General features: G+C 35.7%; 1 protein-coding gene across 1 annotated transcript in view; it reads right to left on the bottom strand.

The window, feature by feature from the left end:
* Positions 1–25,693, bottom strand: part of LOC114944456 (GAS2-like protein pickled eggs) — a 74,005-nt gene that overhangs the window by 6,360 nt on the left and 41,952 nt on the right. Inside the window, 4 exon segments of the mRNA XM_085486685.1 lie at positions 5,820–6,189; positions 6,703–7,111; positions 7,918–8,002; positions 8,093–8,294. Of these exon segments, the coding sequence (XP_085342811.1) occupies positions 5,820–6,189; positions 6,703–7,111; positions 7,918–8,002; positions 8,093–8,294 (1,066 nt within the window).

The following is a 25,693-nucleotide window of genomic DNA, read 5'->3' as shown; positions in this document are numbered from 1 at the left end:
AAAGAATAATTCCTCGAAATACGGCTCATCGATCACATTGAGTTTAACCTCAACCCTCGTCAATTTAAAAGAGTCGATCGGGTTCTCATAATAACGTGTTGCGTTTTTTTCAATCATGTCCGCAATCGCAAAAAACGTCGCATAAATATTAAAGCGTGCGATTATAGATTTGTTGAGTTATATACGACAGATATGCATATATTTGCGCGAACGCAATTCGTAATTAAAATCCGAGAATCGAAAATCTATTTCGAGATCTCGTCCTAATAACGCGCTACTGGTTAAACCGGATTCAACCTTCATCGATCCGAGTCCTTGGAACTTGTTATTAAAATTACGCAAATGAATTACGAATTAAATTTGTTGCAAAGGAATCTGCGTTGACGTTGCTTGCTAATATTAGATTCGATATCGTGGTGTCTCATATTCGTTCAATATCGATTTGACGTTTATTGCATAAAAAAAAAAAAATAAATGTGTATAATTTACGAAGTTTATAACGAGAAAATTATATATTTCCTTCACACCTAGCTTCTAAACTTTTCATATACATATATCATTGGATCTATAATTCTTATAATTTTTGTAAAACATATTTAACTCGCTATGAATGAATTAATTCTTTCCTCGCAAAAAACTACACTAACAGGATCTATACTGAAAAAAATAATAATAATCGCGATTTTACACTTAAAAGAATAATTATAGTATAATAATAAACGGAATAAAAATTTCGCTTACACAAAGCAAAACGTAATGAAAAAAATTGGCCGCTTCTAATTTATTTTATTATAAAAGTTACTGCAAAGGAACTACCATGTTACGTTGAGCATTGCCAAATAACGACGACACGCTCGGAAGCACTGGAACGAATCCAGTAAAATCGCAAAATTCAGTTTGCTGCTTCAAAAAATTGCACCTCGTTACCAGGCTTAATTTCCTTGGACAGTACTTCATTTATAACGTGACGAATGGACATGCTCCGAAGTTTAAACCTTCTTGTGAGATAATTTCTTTATATAACTTTCCATCATTCTTTTTAATCTCTTTATATTCTGACTTAATTTGTGATTTTTAAAGCACTTTATTCCACGGCAAATGATTATTAAAATAGCAATTAAGAAATAATAAATTCAAGACAATTCTTTAATCGATCGTCGATTTAATTCTCTAAGCAGCTCTAAAAAAATTGCTGCGATTTTAATCCGTCTTCACGGGTTTTAACTGACCTAACTTAATCGCGCAATTTTGTTTTTACTCTCGACGCTGGGAAGAAGTTTTCTCGCCTGACTGAACAGAAACATCTCCCTTGAAATCGAAGCAGAGCGCACTGTCATAAATGTGCCAGCACGCATCGGAGAGCAGTTTGTATGCATCGCTTTAAAACAAGTCAGGTACCTCGATGCGCATCTTCGCGTACGCGTTCTAGCGCCATCGCATAAATTAAAGATAACAATGTAAATGAATGAATCATCAGGGATCGCCTCCGGCGACTTTGCGTATATCTCGATAGAATATTTGTTGTCTATAACGCCCCCGGATCGTCCTTTCATTTCTCGCGAAATGTAACATGAAAGTTCATCTCAACCATGAACCATGAATAACAGATGGAACGAGATGCATGTAACAGCATCAATCAATTTTAATAAGAGTAAATGAATTATTATATTCTATAGAGAACACTTTATAGATAAAAAAAATAATATACGCGCTAAAAGAATATAAGTGAATAAATTTTAAGAATAAATATAAAATGTACAAATTGGAGCAAATATCAATATTTTGAAAATGTAAATTATGGTTATTCATAAAAATCTGCTGATTATAAATTTCTCTGCAATGATTCCAATAAAACTTCTATTTAATATTTCTTTTGCTTTTCTAAATGATTAATTGTTTTTCTACTGATTATATCTGTATTTAAATGCCAATTCTGGATAACCACTTGATATAGAAGATTTATGATAAAATTCAGAAATCTGACAAAATTAAAAATTCTCGATACTTTTTATACAGTATATGGTATTGAAAGAATTTTATAAGAGTTTCTCTGATTAATATTTTCCATAATAAAAAATATTAATATCTACCATTATAACCCTGGTAGAAATTGCTTTGCCGGTGCCACGATACTTGCTAGCACCATGCAAGTTTGCCACACTACAGCCTTATCTAAAAGAATTGGAAAGATACATATCAGGGCCATCCTTGCGCCTGATATATAAATAGCGTGGTATTCATTATAAAGTTAAACGGCCGCAAGTCTGGATTTGACCAGACTTCTAATGCGGCCCATATTTGCGCCACGTCAATTGCTGTCGAGATTTTTATTGATTCTCACATTTAATGTATATCTTTTGTCATACATATATCTCTTGTTTTTTGGATCCTTTCCTTTGCCTGGATTTTTTGCATGCAGGGAAATTGTTAAACGAGTATTTAGACATCTATACGCAGAAATTTGTGCGCATATATATAAACATCTCGTTAAACGGAACTTTTCCGGGCCTTGTTTATTAACAAATAAATTTTTTTCTGTCGTAAATAATCTAAAAGTAAGTAACCATACTCATAATTTTTGGCACCAAACACAGGGACGACTGTAATAATAACTACAATTTTATCGAACATTAGAGACTTTAAGAAATTGGTCGAGAATAAGAAAAATTATACAAGAGAACATAAGATATAAAATATGTTCGATTAATTTTACTATATATACATATTAATATTTTTTATTGTGATAAATATTAATTTAGAGAAACTCTTATAAAATTTTTCTAATACCATATATATTGTCTCACGATTACTATAATTTTCAGGGTAAATTCTAAGAGAAAATTATCTCCGCGCAGAAAATAATTACGATAATTCATTATAAGAAAAACCAATAAAAACTTATACTTTATAAGCAGATCTCGAGAGAATTTAAAGATATATTTTAACTGACTAAATACATAATTCAAAGTTTTAGTCACAGAGAAAACAGACATATATCAGTACTAGTTTTGGCAAGCACATACGAGATCTGGATTAAAGCAAGTTTCTCCATGAAAAACTTGTTATTTTCGCGTCACTTTAAGTGAAAAGTGTCCAGGTCACCGGGTCTAAGCTACGGAACTATACCAGTCCGTTCAACCCGAGAATAGGAAAAAGCCTCGGGACGATCGAAGCGAGTTGGCGTCGCGCCGCGGACTTTTTCCACTCGCGGCAATGCGTCACAGCCGCGTTAAAGTGAGTCGAGTCAAGGCGAGAGCACGTACGACGACGAGCGTTATCGAGAATCGACCGGCGGCGATTGTTCCGAGGACAGGTTGCTGGAGATCGCCCACGCTCCGAGCGATCTCCCTCGCGTATAATCGACACACAGCTGCTAAATGTCAGCCCGGCTCGACGCGACGCGAAGAATGCGATCTTGCAACCATCGTCTGTGTGTACTTGAATATTTTCTACCGCTCTTGAAATATTTCATCGCAAAGTGGTCCAAGTGTGTCATGAATCATAGACACCCGCGAATTCTGTGTAGGGAGAAAAGAGAATTCAGGGGACAGTTTGTCCTCGCGCGTGTTCTCCAGCAGACGAGACACGATCGACACGAGCTACTATGCCATCGAATGTCGAATGCGACGCTTTTGTCATGTTCGATTGACAGGATGGTCTCGATGAATCGACAAAGGCCGCGTCCAACATCCCTCACGTCAACGACGCGTAATTAATGCGAGACGTTCAAATAGTGAACCTCACATGCACATGCGCGTAAGTGTGGATTCGTATAAATTCCTAATAATTTGTGCACATTGTATGTAAATCGTATTGGAATTTATACGACAGTTCGATCGAGCTAGAGATGCAAACTAGACTTTCATCGCGGGATAAGATTGCTATTACCGGCTCGTTTAAACGTATGTATATATGAACTAACGGGGCTTTTGGTTCTCCGCGATTTCTCGACTTCACTAAGGCATTAATAATTTGTTTCAAATCACGAGAAAAACATAAATCAATAGACTGCAAGATTTATATTTAAATCAGGCTGCCGTTCCGACGGAATCTTGATAGATTTTCCTTAAATAGATAGCATCGTGACAACTATACAGAGAGAATTTTCACTTGGAATTTATATTGACCAGAATAAAAATATTATCTATCATAATAAGATATAAAATATTTTTGATTAATTTTAAAATTTACTATGTATAAGTATTATGTACTCTTATAAAAATCTTTCATATTGTCTCGAACAATTACCTCGACTTCAATGATAAATTCTAAGAGAAATTTTTCAAAAAAGATTATGGAAAAGATAATTTAAATTTAAAAAAATTAATCGCAAAAAATTAAATTTAGATTTTTATTTTCTATTTTTTCCTTTCACGCAAAGTAACTTTTACCCTTTATACCTTTCTTTCCTCTGGACAAAGAAAATTTATCATCCCTATCTATCGCCGCGCAAAGCGTTCGCCGCCTCAACGGGCGAATTAATTCGTCGTTGTCGATACTCGCGAGATCGACAGGCAGAGATAAACGCACGAGCATACGCGCGATCTGGTTCTATTTTCGCGGACAAAGCTCTCGAATCGCTCTCTTGCCTTCTCTCGCGCCACCGTAATCGAATTTAATCTCTCGATTCGCATTGGCATGTGGAGAGAGAGATTTTTCTCTTCCGTCTCTCGCGCTTTGACACGCGACATCGTCTCGATCGCACAATACGCGCGTTTGTGCATCTCCACATATCTCTGTCCTCTTCGTCATTCCCGCGCATTCTCGTATTAAATTCGATGACTCGCTCGCTGGCGAGTGCACGTTCAAACGCTGAACACTCGAGGGTCCAACCGATCAGAGTGTCACCGTATATTCACTCGGCGGACAATAGAAACAGTCTTTATCAGTTTCTTTTTTCCAAATCGAAACGATCAATTTTATCCTCGGAGAAGGGAGATACTTAGTGTCTTCATTATTTCAATTCCATTTAAATTCACGTAATTTGCGTACGGAATATATACGGGGTGTATCTAAATACGTAAGTGCGAAAAATTTTAGGAAATGATTTTTTGACGAAAATTAAGGAGGGTTTCTTACATAAACATATACTCTTATATCTCTCTCCTGAGGAGTCACACTTTTCTAAAGAGGAAGAAATTAAATTTTTATGTTTTTTCATAAGAGTTTCGGGCAAATTAAAAAAATGGAACGGAAAATATCCGCACCAAGTTTGATTTTTCTCATTTGTTTGAAATTTGAGAAAAAAGAAAAACCTGAATCTTCTTTCTTCACTTATTTTGACACACCCTGTATGTGTATTATTATGTATATACAGAGTCTACAGTATAAACATATACTCTTATATCTCTCCCTGAGGAGTTACACTTTTCTAAAGAGGGAAGAAATTAAATTTTTATGTTTTTTCATAAGAGTTTCGGGCAAATTAAAAAAATGGAACGGAAAATATCCGCACCAAGTTTGATTTTTCTCATTTGTCTGAGATTTGAGAAGGAAGAAAAACCTGAATCTTTCTTCACTTATTTGGACACACCCTGTATGTGTATTATTATGTATATACAGAGTCTACAGTATAAACATATACTCTTATATCTCTCCCTGAGGAGTCACACTTTTCTAAAGAGGAAGAAATTAAATTTTTATGTGTTTTCATAAGAGTTTCGGGCAAATTAAAAAAATGGAACGGAAAATATCCGCACCAAGTTTGATTTTTCTCATTTGTCTGAAATTTGAGAAAAAAGAAAAACCTGAATCTTTCTTCACTTATTTGAACACACCCTGCATGTGTATTATTATGTATATACAGAGTCTCCACTTACTTTGACACTCGGCAACCGTGGGCGAGCTCTGCGTACTGGCGGAATTCCCGTTGGCGGTGGACGATTGGACGGCACCGAGGCTTCGGTAACCCTCGTCGGAGACCTCGCTGCAGTTGTCCGAGTGCTCTCCGTCTCCGTGCGGCGACTTCTGGGTGTTCGCCTGGGTGTCCTTGCCGAAAGTCTCGATGGGCGGCTGTTCCTCCTTGCTCGGCGTGGGGCTTCGACTGCCACTCGAGTCCTCGCTGCACTTGTAGTTGTAGATGGACGGCTCGTACTTCGGCGTGTCATCCCTCTCGACGGCGCGACGCGCCACGCCACCCTCCACGATGTATCGTTTCGTAAACTCGCCCGGCACTTTAAGGCCGCTCTCCTGGACAGAGCAAACAAATCCGATTCCGATTACGTATTCCCTTTCATCTTCCGTCTGTCTGCTTACATTCCGAACGACGCGAAAGCAATAGCACCATTAGTTATTTCGATGAAATTCATATAATCGATATCATTTCTGAGAATTTTTTATAACGACGGAATAAATATTAGATTAAATAACAATTCTATTAATATTTAGAATTTTTTAAGCACACGGAGAGAATTTTCTTATAACTCTAACAGTACGTATATTTAAAAAACGTTCAAGGATATCCAGAAGAGATGCAGAGAATGTTTGTGATGGAGGATATGTTGTGAGACAATATGATAATGGAAGAATTTTATTATAAGAGTTTCTCTGATTAATATTTTTGATTGTGACAAAAATCTGAATCCACTCTTATAAAATTCTTCCAATACCATTTTGTCCCACGATACCATACCATATGATTTCCCGGGTAAATTTGAAGAAAAAATTCTCTCTGCGCATTAGAAAATAAAAGAACAAACTTACTCGGCCGTTTTCCGGAAGTTTCCCGTGACAGGTTGGCGATCGCGCCTCCTCGTTGACGTTCCTCCTGGACGAATCTGTATTTTTCCGCGGCGTCGGACTCCTCGATCTCAGGTTCGCCCTAGGTGTCGGCGACCTCGATCTCTGTTTCGCCAAATCGGTCTGATTCGGACTCGCCAGCAGTTTCCTGTGCGGCGTGGGACTCCTCGAGCGCTTCTTCAGCTCCTCGGCCGATTGTGGCTGATGCTGATGCTGTTGCTGCTTGCTGCTGGCCGTCGGCCGGTGAGGTGTGGGCGATCGCGAGCGATTGCTGGAAATGCTCCTGGGTGGTGCGTGCAGCTGCGCCGATTGCAGATTTTGTACCGAACCGACGCTCGACGCGGAACTCCGCCTGGTTCTTGGAGGTGATGATCTGGAGGTGGAGAACAACGACCGCGGGCTTTATGGCGGAATTCATGTCGGTCGTTATATCGGCTTGTGCAATGCTGTTGACCGGGTGTGCACCGGAGAATTTCCCGTTTCGTATTCGCGATGAAATGTCACGACGCGTACAATACCGTGCATAAGTTCGCGTAGATAAGATTAGGAAGATTTATGAGAAAAATCGTTAACGTGGAAGAAATTTGCTTTACGCTTGTTACGGCAAAAATTATGGAAGATGTAAAACGTGATACGATATTATTTCTATTTAAAAAAATGAGAAAAAAATTAATTCTCTCGAGGAAGTCTACTTATAGACGGTATTGTGCACGATGTATATATGTAACAATGGTACCATGTGCGTGTTTATGCATTCGTGTATTTTACTATTTCATGCGAAATATCGTGCTATAGAATGTCCATAGCAGCGTCGCTAATGCCACACTGGATTTACACTCAAAATGTAGAACATAGATAGCGATAATCATAATGATTAGTATATATTAAATGTCGAATTAAAAAAATATAAATTTGACATAAAAATTTTATCAACTACTCAAAATTAGGTTTGAAAATAATTCGTGCAAGATAATAAAAAAATACTAAAAATAAAGGAAATTACCGCAGAAAGAAAACAAAAATATATATTGACGTGTGTTTCAATTGAACGTTGTCAGTATTTGACTCTATGTGAGAAAATAAATCCCCTTTTATCGCCATCGAATGTAATCTTCATATTGCACCTGTGTATATACTTCATTAAAATTGCACTGTAATAAAAAAAGAGCAGATGCTCACCGTTCGTAATGCACCTGCGCGTTGCCCAGATCGAAGGATCCGCTGGCCTTTTGAATGAGCTTCGCCGAGACCATCGAGCGATGCGCTGAAAAATCCGGAAGGAAGATCGATCGTTAGGATCGTTGCAACTTGTTTAAGAAGAGAGCTTTGATAAAACGTGATGTGCGATGCTTACAGTTCCTGCATCGGCACGGATCGTGTTTCTCTAAATAATGGCTGAGAGTATCCCATCCACCACCGACACGCACCATCACGTGACTACGCAGGACCCGGACATAGATCGTGACCTTGGTGTCGCCGATCCGGTACTTGCCCTCGGCCACGTGAATCATCGGAAATTGCGTCGGACACGTGCATTCCTCCACGATATCGCGAACCTGAAAGCGAAAAATCATCGATTTTTAAAAATTTCATGAAAAATATACTCTGCTATTTAGATTTTTTCAGCATTTATAAATAAAACAGATTTTCGGCATAAGAAGAATTAGAAGAATGTAAAGAGGCTCTGTTTCGAATGTTTTTTTATTTTTTTATTTTCAATATAAATAACTAAATAATTATTTTTATTTTTCTAAAAATTGATGTAATTCTTTTTTATATATCGAGTACACTTCAAATGTTTGATTGCATCCAAATTTAAATCTTTCGGAAAATTCGATATCAAACTGCATATCGCTATTTTTAATATTTCGCATTCTCTGTACAATTATATTTAACAAATATAATTCCCTAACTCGAGGGGAACATCAACGATGTATTATTATTATTTTTTTTTTTTTACTGGAACATGTGAGGCCTAGACCAGTTTCTGATGAAACGTTGCATTGTTTCGCCGGAGAGAAACATTATCGAGCCGAAAGGCAGGGGAATATAGGATGCCTTCGATAATTAATAGGAACGAAACAGAATTCTCGGAAAGCCGTGCCAAGATGGTTTCAAACATAAAACGTTCGACATTTCGTTAACAAAGCCGCGTGGAGAGCAGGTAAAACTTGGTCTTTCTAGTCGCTTTCAGCAATGGTAGCTCACCAAGTCACATGGAACAAAAACACGGAGACACGCTCGTGTAAGATCGACCACCGACTCGGGAAACTTTGCTTTTCCTCGCGAGAAAGTCGCTTCTGCTACTGGTAACGAAGAAAAGGTTATGCATTTGTTTTGCATTACGTCCTTATTTAATAAAATCGTATTCACGTAACACAATGTTGCAATCTCTCATTATATAGCTTTTTTCTTTCAATTAGATAGATACATTTTTATATAATTTCTCGTGAAAACTGACGTTGAAAATGGAATAATAAAATAATTTTTAGTCTCTATCGAGTTCACAAATATTCGATTTGCATCCCATCTTTTCTCACAATCAGATGTTTCATTTCCTCATCTGTACGTTTAAGATGAAAGATTCGAAAGTCTCGCGAGATTATCTCAGAAAGGGTTATCCCCATTTAATAACCGACACAGCGAAAGGGACCATTTTCACAAACGTCTTCGCAAGCGCTCGAATTAGAAAGCAGAGATAATTGCGCGCGAGTTGCTCGCATTAAAGTCCCTCAATTCTCTTCAGCAATGAAGGAGCGTCCCTTATTATGAAACAAGCTCGTTTCGCTTGAAAGAGAAGCGCGTATACGACTTATTTTTTCCTATATCTCGGGCGAAAACTTTCGAAACGTCAGCGTTCAAGTCGGCGAATTCGGCTGGAAATAAAAGATAGGCGAGCATGTCGAACTTTTCGCTTCTCTTTATTACCAAATAATAAAATAAAAATTGTACAAAAGAGAGATTACGTAACAATTCATGCTCGTAGTTCAAACATCTCGACATTTCGAGAACGTTACACAATCTCGTGTAATTTCCATCGAGTAATTGCGAATTACGCGCGCTTATTTCATGTTCAGAAATGAAGAAGAGGAATGAAGATTCGACATGGCAATTGCGATTTTAATTTTGTAGATCATTAATCAATTATCTAGAAGATCCATTATTCAATTATCTGGAAGATTTATTCGAAAAAAAGTAAGTAAATATATATTGCGAAAAAATATATCCTTTTTTCTTGGGGCGAATTTATTTTTATTTTATAATCTTTCTCCTGAAATTTTAAAGAGACAAGGCAAATTTTTCTCGCGGCCAATTGTGAAGAAAAAAACCATACAATATCATTATAGATAATTTTTTTTCAGATTTGCATAATATTCGATAGAAAATCGACATAATCAATTATCTGGAAGATTTATTCGAAAAAAATTACGTAATTTATTTTTATTTTTAATCTTTCTCCTAAAATTTTAAAGAGACAAGGCAAATGTTTCTCGCGGCCAATTGTGAAGAAAAAAAACCATACAATATCATACAATATAATTGTGAAGAAAAAAAACCATACAATATAATTATAGATAATTTGTTCATATTTGCATATATTCGATGGAAAGTCGACAAGTATCGACTATATAGACTATAATTTAAAATATGTGTGTCAACACACTCGCGTCATTCCGCACACGCGATACTCCGGCTGCAACGCAAATAAAAGAGAATTACAGAAAAGCACCTGGTAGCGCACACACACGAGCCAGTCCTTCCACCACTGACCGATTCAATTCCTCGACGCCGTCGAAGTGACGTCGCCGTCGGCGTCGCCGACGATTTATCGGCCCGCCGTGTAGGTATCCGCCCGCGGATCGATGTGGACCATCCTCCCTTTCTCTCTCTCTCTCTCTATCGATCGGATCGGCCGATAAACGGCCGATGGATCGATCGATCCGCGGTGTCGCAGAACGAGTGCCCGGCGAGTGCGCCGCGGCTTTCCCTTCGTACATATTGATCGGCGGGGCCAGCCCGGTATCGCGGTCGCGAATCTCGCGCCGATGCACACGCGAGCAATCCGCGTCCTTCACACGAGGTGGGCCACCCACCGCAGCGACGTCACCGACGTAATCATTTATCAATGATCGCGCCGATAGTGTACGGCTCCCCGCCGGAAGTGGTCATTAACCGGGGGTATCGATGATCGAACTGCCGATCGCCGATCGGAGATCGGCAGTTTATAGGCTTTTTTTATTGTATGCGCACGTGCTTATCGAGTCATCGAGAGCGCGATTTACGATGCCGAGGGTGTTCCGTTTGTTTCTTTACCCGCCAGCGGTGGCACGAGAAGGTGTTCCATTTCATTGTTATTTTTATATATCTCGATCGGTGCTGTTATTTGAATAAAATTATATCCACGATCATCTAGATTCTAGATGAAATTTTGGCGTCATCTTGTATTTATATAGATAAGAAAAAAAGTATCTTTATTAAATTATCTAGAATAATGTTTAGATAATTTGGTTTAGTTATAGTACATCAAAATATTGAAGTAGTAGAATTTAAGCAGCGAGCGATAAAAACTGAGGAATAAAAATATAAATATATTTTTATATCTCTTTTATAATTTACATTTTTTTATAATTGTGTTTACATAAGCGGTTTAAATTATCTTCATCTAATATAAATTTACATTTTTTCATCTCATTTTTATCTAACTAATTTTAAAATCATCTAAGCACAACGCTGATCTCGATGATTGAAGGAACTGTCTGCTTGGCGATTAATTATATTTATCGCGAGAGAATCGTGTGAAGCGTTAGAAGGAGTTCGTGCTACTTCTAGGATTTTCTAACCAGAAGTAGCTATGCTCTTCCTTGAAAGCTGAGAGATATTTCCTTTTTACTTTTCTCTTTAACTGAATGTGCCTGTACACTTTTCCCAGTTTTCGATTTTTTTCTAATACACTCAAAAAGATGATCAATCATTAAATTATTCCTTACAATTTTTGTTGGGAGAAAGATAAACTCGATTGATTATTATTACAACAAATTTTTCAATATTTAATAATTTCATATTACTGATAGATCTCCACTTTGCTAAAATATTTAGTTTCGTTAATAATCTATGTGCCGTATATTTGCCAGTACTTTATCGCCGTTCTTCATCATCGTCTTTATCAATAACTTCGTGAGTCGGCTTCGGTTTGAATTGCTTTTTCGATAGTTCGATCGGAATTTATTCCACGACGAACGCGTTAAACCGACCGCGCTATCGATCACTCTGTCTTATCGTCGAGTCGGATCATCTTAAATATACAGGGTGTCTATGAGAGATCTAATCTCAAATCTGAGAACGTGTTCCATTAGCTCCTGAGATCGACCCAGATCCCAGAGAATGCATCATGTACACGTCCATATTTACAATCAATTACGACTGCTTGAAATTCAACATTTACATGCCGGACAAATTGTTCGGACAGTTGAGAAACAGTCGGCAAACTATGTCCGCTCAATTTATACCCGCTTTGATACCTTCCAGGAATTCTAACGAGAAAGTTGATTTATATTCAAAGGGGAGTGTTTAACGGAGGATAGCGAACCATCTCTATACGTCACAAAACGTTAATTAAGGTGTATGATTTTAAATGACAGCAAAGACGACGTTGAGTTATCTCATCGATCAATTATTAACAGTTTCGAAAAAAAAAAAATTCATTGACTTTGAATAAATATTTATTTCAATACTGCCTAATAACTAATAATACTGATTTGATGTGAAAGATATTTGTTTGATATAAGAAAATCCTTTTCAAAACAGATAAATATTTATTATAAGAGTTTTAACAAGGCTCTGTAATATAAATATAAATTTAACGTATAAGACGGGCAACAAGAGCCAAATCGCGGATGACAATGCGTTATCCTAACGAAACTAAATAATTTTTCGTTAGAATTAAATACCGGTGCACAAGGCACCAAATTTTTACTTGGACACGGCCAAGATTTTAAATATGAAATAATCTCATATTTTGAGATTTAATTTCAATACCCCTTTTAACCCCCCTACGGAAAATAAATAAATGAATGCAAGAGAAAAATATAGATCCGAAAATCGCTGAATCGGGAATCGAACCCGAGACCTTTCGCTTGCCGGGCGACTGCTCTTCCAGCTGAGCTATTCAGATCCTTTCGATTCTATACTTTTCTCTGTTATATATATTAATGTTGGTAAACAAACGCATTTTTTAAGCCAGCGTGTATCAAATATAAGAGTTTTAACAAGGCTCTGTAATATAAATATAAATTTAACGTATAAGACGGGCAACAAGAGCCAAATCGCGGATGACAATGCGTTATCCTAACGAAACTAAATAATTTTTCGTTAGAATTAAATACCGGTGCACAAGGCACCAAATTTTTACTTGGACACGGCCAAGATTTTAAATATGAAATAATCTCATATTTTGAGATTTAATTTCAATACCCCTTTTAACCCCCCTACGGAAAATAAATAAATGAATGCAAGAGAAAAATATAGATCCGAAAATCGCTGAATCGGGAATCGAACCCGAGACCTTTCGCTTGCCGGGCGACTGCTCTTCCAGCTGAGCTATTCAGATCCTTTCGATTCTATACTTTTCTCTGTTATATATATTAATGTTGGTAAACAAACGCATTTTTTAAGCCAGCGTGTATCAAATATAAGAGTTTTAACAAGGCTCTGTAATATAAATATAAATTTAACGTATAAGACGGGCAACAAGAGCCAAATCGCGGATGACAATGCGTTATCCTAACGAAACTAAATAATTTTTCGTTAGAATTAAATACCGGTGCACAAGGCACCAAATTTTTACTTGGACACGGCCAAGATTTTAAATATGAAATAATCTCATATTTTGAGATTTAATTTCAATACCCCTTTTAACCCCCCTACGGAAAATAAATAAATGAATGCAAGAGAAAAATATAGATCCGAAAATCGCTGAATCGGGAATCGAACCCGAGACCTTTCGCTTGCCGGGCGACTGCTCTTCCAGCTGAGCTATTCAGATCCTTTCGATTCTATACTTTTCTCTGTTATATATATTAATGTTGGTAAACAAACGCATTTTTTAAGCCAGCGTGTATCAAATATAAGAGTTTTAACAAGGCTCTGTAATATAAATATAAATTTAACGTATAAGACGGGCAACAAGAGCCAAATCGCGGATGACAATGCGTTATCCTAACGAAACTAAATAATTTTTCGTTAGAATTAAATACCGGTGCACAAGGCACCAAATTTTTACTTGGACACGGCCAAGATTTTAAATATGAAATAATCTCATATTTTGAGATTTAATTTCAATACCCCTTTTAACCCCCCTACGGAAAATAAATAAATGAATGCAAGAGAAAAATATAGATCCGAAAATCGCTGAATCGGGAATCGAACCCGAGACCTTTCGCTTGCCGGGCGACTGCTCTTCCAGCTGAGCTATTCAGATCCTTTCGATTCTATACTTTTCTCTGTTATATATATTAATGTTGGTAAACAAACGCATTTTTTAAGCCAGCGTGTATCAAATATAAGAGTTTTAACAAGGCTCTGTAATATAAATATAAATTTAACGTATAAGACGGGCAACTCCTTTAAATCTCAAAATATGAGATTATTTCATATTTAAAATCTTGGCCGTGTCCAAGTAAAAATTTGGTGCCTTGTGCACCGGTATTTAATTCTAACGAAAAATTATTTAGTTTCGTTAGGATAACGCATTGTCATCCGCGATTTGGCTCTTGTTGCCCGTCTTATACGTTAAATTTATATTTATATTACAGAGCCTTGTTAAAACTCTTATATTTGATACACGCTGGCTTAAAAAATGCGTTTGTTTACCAACATTAATATATATAACAGAGAAAAGTATAGAATCGAAAGGATCTGAATAGCTCAGCTGGAAGAGCAGTCGCCCGGCAAGCGAAAGGTCTCGGGTTCGATTCCCGATTCAGCGATTTTCGGATCTATATTTTTCTCTTGCATTCATTTATTTATTTTCCGTAGGGGGGTTAAAAGGGGTATTGAAATTAAATCTCAAAATATGAGATTATTTCATATTTAAAATCTTGGCCGTGTCCAAGTAAAAATTTGGTGCCTTGTGCACCGGTATTTAATTCTAACGAAAAATTATTTAGTTTCGTTAGGATAACGCATTGTCATCCGCGATTTGGCTCTTGTTGCCCGTCTTATACGTTAAATTTATATTTATATTACAGAGCCTTGTTAAAACTCTTATATTTGATACACGCTGGCTTAAAAAATGCGTTTGTTTACCAACATTAATATATATAACAGAGAAAAGTATAGAATCGAAAGGATCTGAATAGCTCAGCTGGAAGAGCAGTCGCCCGGCAAGCGAAAGGTCTCGGGTTCGATTCCCGATTCAGCGATTTTCGGATCTATATTTTTCTCTTGCATTCATTTATTTATTTTCCGTAGGGGGGTTAAAAGGGGTATTGAAATTAAATCTCAAAATATGAGATTATTTCATATTTAAAATCTTGGCCGTGTCCAAGTAAAAATTTGGTGCCTTGTGCACCGGTATTTAATTCTAACGAAAAATTATTTAGTTTCGTTAGGATAACGCATTGTCATCCGCGATTTGGCTCTTGTTGCCCGTCTTATACGTTAAATTTATATTTATATTACAGAGCCTTGTTAAAACTCTTATATTTGATACACGCTGGCTTAAAAAATGCGTTTGTTTACCAACATTAATATATATAACAGAGAAAAGTATAGAATCGAAAGGATCTGAATAGCTCAGCTGGAAGAGCAGTCGCCCGGCAAGCGAAAGGTCTCGGGTTCGATTCCCGATTCAGCGATTTTCGGATCTATATTTTTCTCTTGCATTCATTTATTTATTTTCCGTAGGGGGGTTAAAAGGGGTATTGAAATTAAATCTCAAAATATGAGATTATTTCATATTTAAAATCTTGGCCGTGTCCAAGTTAAAATTTGGTGCCTTGTGCACCGGTATTTAATTCTAACGAAAAATTATTTAGTTTCGTTAGGATAACGCATTGTCATCCGCGATTTGGCTCTTGTTGCCCGTCTTATACGTTAAATTTATATAAATATTTATTGTTATCAAAGAAATGATTGATTAGGCAGTATTGAAATAGATATTTATTAATTTAATAATTTTTTTCACTGTTGGAGCTTAAAAGAAACACTTCATTTACCGTCCGTACATGTGTATATTCAGCAGCAAGCTGGTTTTGACACTCGGTGAAAATTATTTATCGATATCGTGTCGCTCGCGTTTGTAATGTGTAACACAACACGGCTGTGCTATGCAAAATTCTTAGTCACGGATCGCTGAGAAGCGTGGACACGTGGCCAGAATAGCGCATTTTTGTTATTATTACCAGTGACACTTTTCCAGCGGACGATTTATATGGACCGCTCGATAAATTAACAAGCATAACACGGCGCGGCTGTACTTTACTGTAATTGTCAAAGGCGGAATTTTCTCGATGATGTAAGACGACGCGAATTTTTCACCTGTCACATCTCGAGGTGTTAAATAATCCCGTTGCATGTGGAACATTGTGTCGCACCAAACGCGGCAAGTACGTTCGCGAAGATATAATATCCTGTAGTTGTGCGATATCGCACGTGATACATAGCCGCAAGTTTACTGGAGAAACTATGTCGTACCGTATATAATCGGACGTAAAAAGATTTAGAAACGGACAAGCACACATATACATTATAGCGTGCATTGCTAACAAAAAATATCCCATGTCGCTAAAAATTATCTTCTACACGTTTTATCATAGAGATTAATAGTAATATTACGTTTAAAAAAAATGTATCAAACATTTCCAATTAGGTTGTCATATTTCAGACCAGCATGTTCGTAAAAATTTTAGTATGGAGAATTATATTAAGTCATCATATATATTATATGGGAACAAGTTTATTATCTCTTTTATCCCCTAATTATCATAAAATATCGATCGATCTCGATCCCGTCCTCGAATTGTTATGCATTAAAAAGCCGCCCGCGTTTCCGATGTCAAGCGTCACAAATCTGATTTATCAATCGCGATTGACAAATTGACGCGTTACGTAAGATAAGAATAAAAACCTCTGGAACGAGATCTTCGTGGAAAAACAACGGTGTCTTGGTAAATCATCGAAAACAAGCATTTCATTGTGGATTCCGAAGGCGTTTCGGTTGACGTCGATCGTGAACTTCCACTTACGTCACATTGCTTCTCCTTTCAAATATTTAATCAGGTCGCGCAGTCGATTATCGAATCCAGTCACATCGCAACGACAGTCCGTTCGATAAAGTTAATATACTCTACCGTAGGAGGATATCAACAATTATAAGTATATCATGAGATAGAAATTGTTCACAAAATCTATGACAGATGTCATACAATTTTTTAAAGATTTATTAAAATTTTATTTATTAAAAAAGGTATCTTCAAATTTATTTTCTTACTCATAAAATGTTATACATATATTAATTATATATTATTTTAAATATTAATATTATAAAAAATAGTATTTATATATATATATATATATATATATATATATATAAAATTTATTTCTATTTTTAAAGCCTGCAGGAAAATTGCAAACACTTATTTTTTGCTCATGAAATTGCTAAATGAAATTTTCGTGACGCAAATGTATAAGATAATAAGATAGTTTGTCTGGTGCTGGACAGTTATGTCTGGCGCATTTAATACAACGCAACACGCAAGGAAGGGTTTAAAGCGAGAAGCACGAAAGGAGATAAATCGAATCGAACTATGCCGAGTGACTTTTGCGTGAAATAGTTTGGACAACTCGCGGCGACCACCAAGCGATATATCAGCGGTAAACGTATGGAAAAATTGGTAATTAAGAGGCACGTTAACGGGGCACCAATTTCACCGGCTTTACGATGAATGCCTTGACGCAACCAATCGGTTCTCGGTGCCCTAATGGAACATTACAGGGCTCGACGCGCGGATTTATTTACTCGGCCGGTTGCGTTTTATAGTTCCCGCCGAGAAGAACCCGTTCTAAACGCTATTTTAAGAATCAATTATGTGGAGTATTAACTCGTCGTCGTTCGCGTATCATTAACGCGTCGGATTAATTGCGCGGTGGATCGAAACAGAAAAAAAAGACACAGCGGTCTTCCATATAAAGGAGCGAATGGCCGATCAAAATTGTGAAATAAGCTATAAACTACGCCTATACAGAGGATTGCGATAGACGAAATCGTTTAAAACGATATAAAATAAATATTTCCTCTGGCTGCAATATATATATTTTGCTGAGTTTTTAAATTCGTACTTTTACAATTTTTAAAATTAACAAAAGAGAAATCTCTGTGATATATGTTGCTTTGAAAAGAATCGTAATTAAAGCATACATATGTTAATATAATTATACGTGATAATAATTGCGTCTTTCGAGAATAAAACACAATGTTGCGCAACAAAAGATTCGACTGACATGTCGACAAAATTCACAGCCCATCTCAACAAACAGAGAAATTATCATTAGATGTTATTGTGTGTTTATGAAACCGATGCATCGCAATGTGCACGATCGCGTTTGCGTAACATTTGCAAGCCTTCGTTTACTACGAAATAAGTATCAATGACGATAATGTAACCGGTTCGACGACGATTTTCTAATGGCTATTAATGCACGTTTGGTGCGGCGACAGGCAAAATTTATGGCGTTTATCAAGCGAATCCAAGCTTGTCCTTTTAACCGGCAAATGTTATGGCAGCGAGACTAATGGCGTGACATTAGCACTCGTAACAGACATCAAGAATCGAGATATTGCAAAGAAATATATCGATTGATTATGCATTTAATTGCGCCGCGATCGAATTATTAGATAAAGGATTGTATCGATAATCGTCGATAATCGCGGGATCGAGTCCGGGACACAATCGCCATCTTCGCCGACCTCTTTCGTCGTCCTCGACCGTTTTGCGACAGGCCAATTGTCTACGAGCTACTGACTTTGTAGGCTACGCATTTCCGGTTTGCGAACAGACGCTACAGGCCGAACTAAACTTAAACGCAATTTCATTTCTGTCTCGGTTCGAAAGTGATGACGAGTTAATTCTTTAATATGCAACTTTCCATTTCCTTTGTTAAGTTCTTTTTCTTTCTTTTTTAACAATCTTAAAATAGCATGCTTTTTATTTTCAATTCTTGTTTCAACATTGTAATGAAAGTCTCCATTTTTTAATTTCACAACTTTGTCTAATTATAACTTTATTAAATCAAAAAAATTTGTAATAACATAATATATTAAAATATAAGTGAATCGTAAATTTTCTTACATTTTCCAGCCATTGAGCTCTTATTAGGATAGACATATTCTCAGAGATCGTAAAATATGGGGCGTTGTGAATTGTGAATATCTAGCGACTCGACTTAAGATGATTGGAAATCGATAGATTTTACGGATCACAACATTTCTCTTGCATTTCTCGAATAATTCGCGTGTCGTCAGTCAACAGAACATTGTTCACTTAGCAGCGAATACGTAGATATTTGATCCCCTCAATAATATGCAGCTTTTATTTTTGGAATCGATTTTTCTCTGAAAAGTTTCTGATTAACTATGAATTTTTGAAAAAATATTATCTCGATAACTAATGTTTAAATTAAAATTTTGTTAATTTTCTTAGGCCTGCGAAAAAAGGCGAAATTAGAACAAAAAGTATTAATAAATATTATTAGAAAAAATGGTTTATTTTTATACTTGTGTAGCTTCATTCGCGAAAGCGTTTCGAAACTGTTTGAGATTCAAGTTAAGCGTCACGAACTCTAGCAAAACTAATAATAATATAATAATAATAATATAATAACAATAAAATATAATAAAAATAAATAATTTTGCAAACGTTCGTGACGTTCACAAACGTTCGCAAACGTTTTGCGCAGTTGGTGGATATATATACCCGGCTTTACGATGCAAAACTATCGATGCCCCAGCGTCGAGAGAAGGGATGCTTTTCTGCAGTTCGTTCTCACAGTTAAAAGAAAGCGCACAATGATCGCTGTATATCTGTGCATATCTATACGAGTATATCGTTCGCTCTGGGACAAATTGTGTGGCGCATTGCAGGTGAACGGACAGGATGAATGGTTATGATGCTATAATGCAAGGCCGCCACGGCTTACGTAACGCGACCCAACCTACCGATACGGAATACGGATTATTATCGGTATATATTCGTTTAGAGAGAATTATTATATAGGGGGAACAGAGAGAAGAAGAGAGAAGAGAGGCTGGCCAGAGAAAGAGGAGAGATATATGCGCGAGCGCGATATCACCCACGCACCATCGAGATTCGTCGGTCGGTCGTAAGAATTTTTTTTCGAATATTCATATCGCGCGAAATGACTTCGCGATGTGCGCTGCGAGCGATGAAAAATGCGCGATTCTTGTAAAGCAACTTTCTCGCGCGCTCGCGCGCGCGCGCAAATCGGATGCAGATAGAGATCTTTGTGCACACGGCATGCGCACTAACGAATTGCATGTATATAGTGCATTTGGACTTGAAGATAACATCGCACAATTTTTTTAATCTCTTTGCACAAGATTCGTGCGCTGGAAACAATTTATTGACTTTGAATAAATATTTGTTTCAATACTGCCTAGTATAGAATCATTTATTTGAAACTAATATATAATATTGATTTGATGTAAAAAAATATTTATTTGATGTAAGAAAATTCTTTTCAAAACATAAATATTTATTTGTTTCAAATCAATACCTATTGAAATAAATATTTGCTAATTTAATAATTTTTTTCAATGTAACAATCATTTTTTATCGCTCTCGTGCATTGATAAAGGATTTCATTAATTAGCAACAATCACATAAAAAAAATCACATAAATATTACTTATTATTACCTAAAGGGAGTATCATACATAATCTATATGCTAAAATGCTAAAGTAATATAATTTTAATTAAAATTGATTAATAAATAATTAATAAAATTTATAATTAATTTAAAATTGAATAATATTGTTAAAAATTGTCGAAGAAATAAACTGTTATTAAATGTTCGTTGTCAAGTGACAATTCTGACTGTATGCCTCTTTAAGTAGTATATCGCAATATAAGAGACAACCTATATAGATAAGCGGATAATTTAATATAAAGCGTGTAAGTCTAATCGTCCTATATCATGCAACACACAATCGGTCATTTAATGATAATTCATATATATTTATTCATTTGCCCGCAAGCGATATACGAACTCCTTCCTGTACATTCGTTCAATTACTATTGTAACTACGAATATTCTATTATATAAGATTTCCATTATTAGCTCATAAATAAACTATACGAACAAGATATCCGTAGCGGTTTTATACATGGCGCATATCTAACGAATTAATTTGAATTGCTTGCGTGTGTTTACGATATAAAGGCGCGTTGCTCAAACTCTACTAATTTATAATATCGTAATTTACGTTATCCTATCTTAATAAACAGCTGCGAATCACTCCCGTTTAATTACTCCTGTCTCATTAAATTTCGTTTTTGTAACATTTATCACTATTCTGCATATTCTGCATTACATTTTCTGGCAAAAAAAATAAAAATTAAAATTAATTTCAATGTTATTATAACCGCTCACGATGTAATGGAGCTTGGAAAACTCGAGGAATTTGACGAGGGAAAAAATGACAACCCTGAAATAGCACTTCTCTTTTCTCTATTGCCTGCAGCACCTCGATGACTTTCTAATTCCAATGGTAAATCGGCGCGACGTATCAAAAAGGCTTACAGGGCGACGAATTAAAAAACCGCGCGACAGGTGCACTTCCTGCGATGAAACGCGCCAACGAAAGAGAGCCGACAGCGATCGCGGCAAAATCCTTTCCTTAATTGACGACCATTAAATCTTTTCACGGCGATCAACCCTACGTGCGCGACCGTTTCTTGTGATCGGCGTACACTGTAAAAAAATATGTAATATATTACACAAAAATATGTAAAATTACATAAATAATAAATGTAAAATTACACGATAAATAATAGAAATGTTTACCTTTTCATTATTTATCATGTAAGTTTACATTTATTGTTTATGTAATTTTACATATTTTTAATGTAATTTTACATATCTTTTTTACAGTGTATAACGTCAAATCTAACAAAACGCAAGACCGATTTCGTCGTGCTTACGTTCGACAAATGCATTCTGACGATAGGAAATTTATGACAATTTTATCACATTGTCAAATATATTGACATATATTTCTTGCGTCGTTCAGTATGATTTCGATATGAAGAAAGCGAAAAGAATAAGCTGAGTTCACATGTGGAATTTAATAATAATCTTTCTATTAATTACGTAACATTTTTTCCACGAAGAAAAAACATTTTTTGTTACTAGTAATTACTATTATTCGAAACAATTCCAGGATAAATATGCGACAAAACGGAATATGCAACATAGCTAGATTGTTGAGCGAAAAGCAAGAAAAACGTGTTTGACTTGGAAAAGGTTAATACGCGGCGAACACGTTTCTCGATGCGGAAAATAAATCGTTAATTGCCGTAGAGTATCTTCTTTTAGCGCAATTAATTTATAGGCTTGCATAATTGCTGACTGCCGAGGTGGGATCGTATATTTCTCTAGACAAGTGGAATGAACCCTAATTTTACATCAGATATCCTTTATTGGCACGCGATATTAATAATCCTTGTTTATTATCCCGTATTTTAATATTAACTAAATGTTAAACACAAAGATATTCATTTGTCTTTATCGTTTCAGAATGATTTATAACTGCAATCGTGATTAAATAATTTATATCAACAATTCTCTTTCGTTAATTAAAGTTTTGCAGGTCAAGATAGTTTAAACAATGTAGTTAAATACAATTTTTCAAAGATATGACTCTAATTCTAAATATGTAAACTAATATTTCTAGATAGCAAACCATTAGGATAAATTAAAATATTTTTTACAAGCTATAATTAAGAATTTGCAACAGAGAAATTAATAAGAAACATACTATAAATATCTGTTACAAAAAATATATAAAATATCCTAAAATTTTTATGACATGCCATCTCTGCTTTCTGATACTATTTAATTACTTTGTAAAAAAAAAAAAAAATGCGAACTAACTTTTTAAATATCAAAGTTTGCATTCTGCAGGCGCTCTTACTCGCAAATTAATATAAAACACACTATAAATATCTGTTACAAAAATTATATAAAATATTCTAAAATTTTTCTGACATGCCATCTCTGCTTTCTCTGGTACTATTTAATTTGTTAAAAAAAAAAAAAGGACTTTTTAAAAGTTTGCATCCTGCAGGCGCACTCTCTCTCTCTCTCTCTCTCTCTTTCCCGGGAGTTGCTTTTGCGGGGGACGAGCGTAATTTACTCGCAAGACCAGGAACGCCGGCACGACCTGCGTAGATTGCGCTGCGGATTGCGCGGCATGCGCCGGCAGTATGCAGCTGCATTTAAGAGGACGACATTGCATGCGAAGGAAGAGGCACGCGCGCGCTCAGCCGGGGTCACGTGAACGTGAACCTCTCTTGCAGAGGATGGTGGAGGAAAGTTTCCCGCAGGGCCCCAACGCGGCGGCGGGATTAATTTTCCTCGCGTTGTTATGTTAATAGATACGTCGGGACACGCGGAAGTATTGCCGCGGTTATACGAAAGGTTGTGCTGAACAAACGAGAAGTGTCCCGGGGGCCTTTTAATGCGCTTGTCAGCGACGTTACTGCGCTCGAACTGCCATTGATTTTACAATGTTACGCGTTCGCGAAGAAAGTTGCCTGCCGCGGATATCGAATGTATGCACCGGGGTGTTCCGAGCCTAGCCCGTGGTCCTTGAGAAACCATGAGAAACTTAGTTTCCACGTGAGATTAGCAAATTTATCAGTTATAGAGATAATTTTATACATCTATTAGCATTCCCACTGAATAGATAAATATATAGATAATAAACTGATTTTTTTTCATTAAACGCAGATTAATTTCAAATCTGATGAAATCTAAACTGTGACATTTGACAGACAAATATATTTTTGTTATAAATTTAAATGGATAAATGCGAGTGATGTAAAATCGATCTCATTTCGCATTCCCACTGAATAGATAAATATATAGATGATAAACTGATTTTTTTTCATTAAATGCAGATTAATTTCAAATCTGATGAAATCTAAACTGACATTTGACAGACAAATATATTTTTGCTATAAATTTAAATGGATAAATGCGAGTGATGTAAAATCGATCTTATTTCGCATTCCTACTGAATAGATAAATATATAGATGATAAACTGATTTTTTTCATTAAACGCAGATTAATTTCAAATCTGATGAAATCTAAACTGTGACATATATTTGACATACAAATATATTTTTGCTATAAATTTAAATGGATAAATGCAAGTGATGTAAAATCGATCTTATTTCGCATTCCCACTGAATAGATAAATATATAGATGATAAACTGATTTTTTTTCATTAAACGCAGAATAATTTCAAATCTGATGAAATCTAAACTGTGACATTTGACAGACAAATATATTTTTGCTATAAATTTAAATGGATAAATGCGAGTGATGTAAAATCAATCTCATTTCGCATTCCCACTGAATAGCTAAATATATAGATAATAAACTGATTTTTTTTCATTAAACGCAGAATAATTTCAAATCTGATGAAATCTAAACTGTGACATTTGACAGACAAATATATTTTTGCTATAAATTTAAATGGATAAATGCGAGTGATGTAAAATCGATCTCATTTCGACGCAAAAAAATGGTTGCCTAACAAGACTTGTGATCCAATAGATATGGGATATATGTAGATATTGGATGATACAAATATAGAATGGTTCCGCACAATATGCCGGAACTCAATTTAAATGCGATCACTGGAGCGTGATAAGAAAGACTTAATTGCGTGGACGTAGAGCAATAGACTAGATGAAGTACGCGGATTTGAAGTTTGGCGACTGAGAGAAATAGTAGAGTTGGACGAGGTATGCAAATACACGAGCAAAACGTGAAAACTGACTGCTCTCTTATTCCGAATGACGTGATATAATAGTATATATCAGAATAATTTATTATCTGTTTGGTTTGAAAAAAATGTAACTGATAGATAAAACAAGTATATATTCTAATACACAAATTAGATTTTGGAAATCAATTCAAATTTTCGTAGGACGATATATAAAAGAATCGAGCGTTTATATATGTTCCAGCGAGGATCGTAATGAAAAAATGAACGGAGTGATCAGTTGTACCGATAAAGTTGCATCATAATTATCACCTTCACGGTTCATTTACGATCGGCCGAAGGACTTGCTTAAGAGACTCGAAATGAGATCGAGTCGACTTCTATAATCGTGACATCTCGTTATATTGTATGTAGGAGTATACGCGCAAGCGAAAGTGGCGGAAATTTCATTTATTTTCGCCGTTTTGCGAGCTGACCTATAACTCGAGGAAACTCGGATATATCATGGTAGTCGTTTGTAAATCATAGTTATTCCTGTTTCAGCTTTAATAGAGAATTCTAGAGTAACGTTAACTTTAAAGAAAGATATACCCACATTTTACTTGATCGAAAACAATTTTTAAAACTCAAATTTTATTCAATATAAAAAAAAATGTTTTAATTTCTTTAATGTAATTTTATTGTCACTGTGTGTCGTTTAGGCGTTAACTTTATTATTTTAGATTAATAATGTTATATAATTAAAACCTTGTTTTTTATTTTTAAATCGTACATCGTGATGTATTATTTATGCATAAATAATCCAAATTGCGAGACATAAATATTTGCTATTATAGTTCTTTTATGAATTAGTTTCACTAATAAATATAAAATAATTTTTATTGTGTATCTATTATCAAACAGCATGATATCTCACGATTCA

This window comes from Nylanderia fulva, unplaced genomic scaffold, assembly GCF_048542155.1.
Source record: "Nylanderia fulva isolate GAGA-0341 unplaced genomic scaffold, ASM4854215v1 Scaffold47, whole genome shotgun sequence".
In the NCBI taxonomy this organism is placed as follows: Eukaryota; Metazoa; Arthropoda; class Insecta; order Hymenoptera; family Formicidae; genus Nylanderia; species Nylanderia fulva.
Note: the sequence above shows the minus strand (reverse complement) of the source record. Positions and strands in the feature narration are given on the sequence as shown.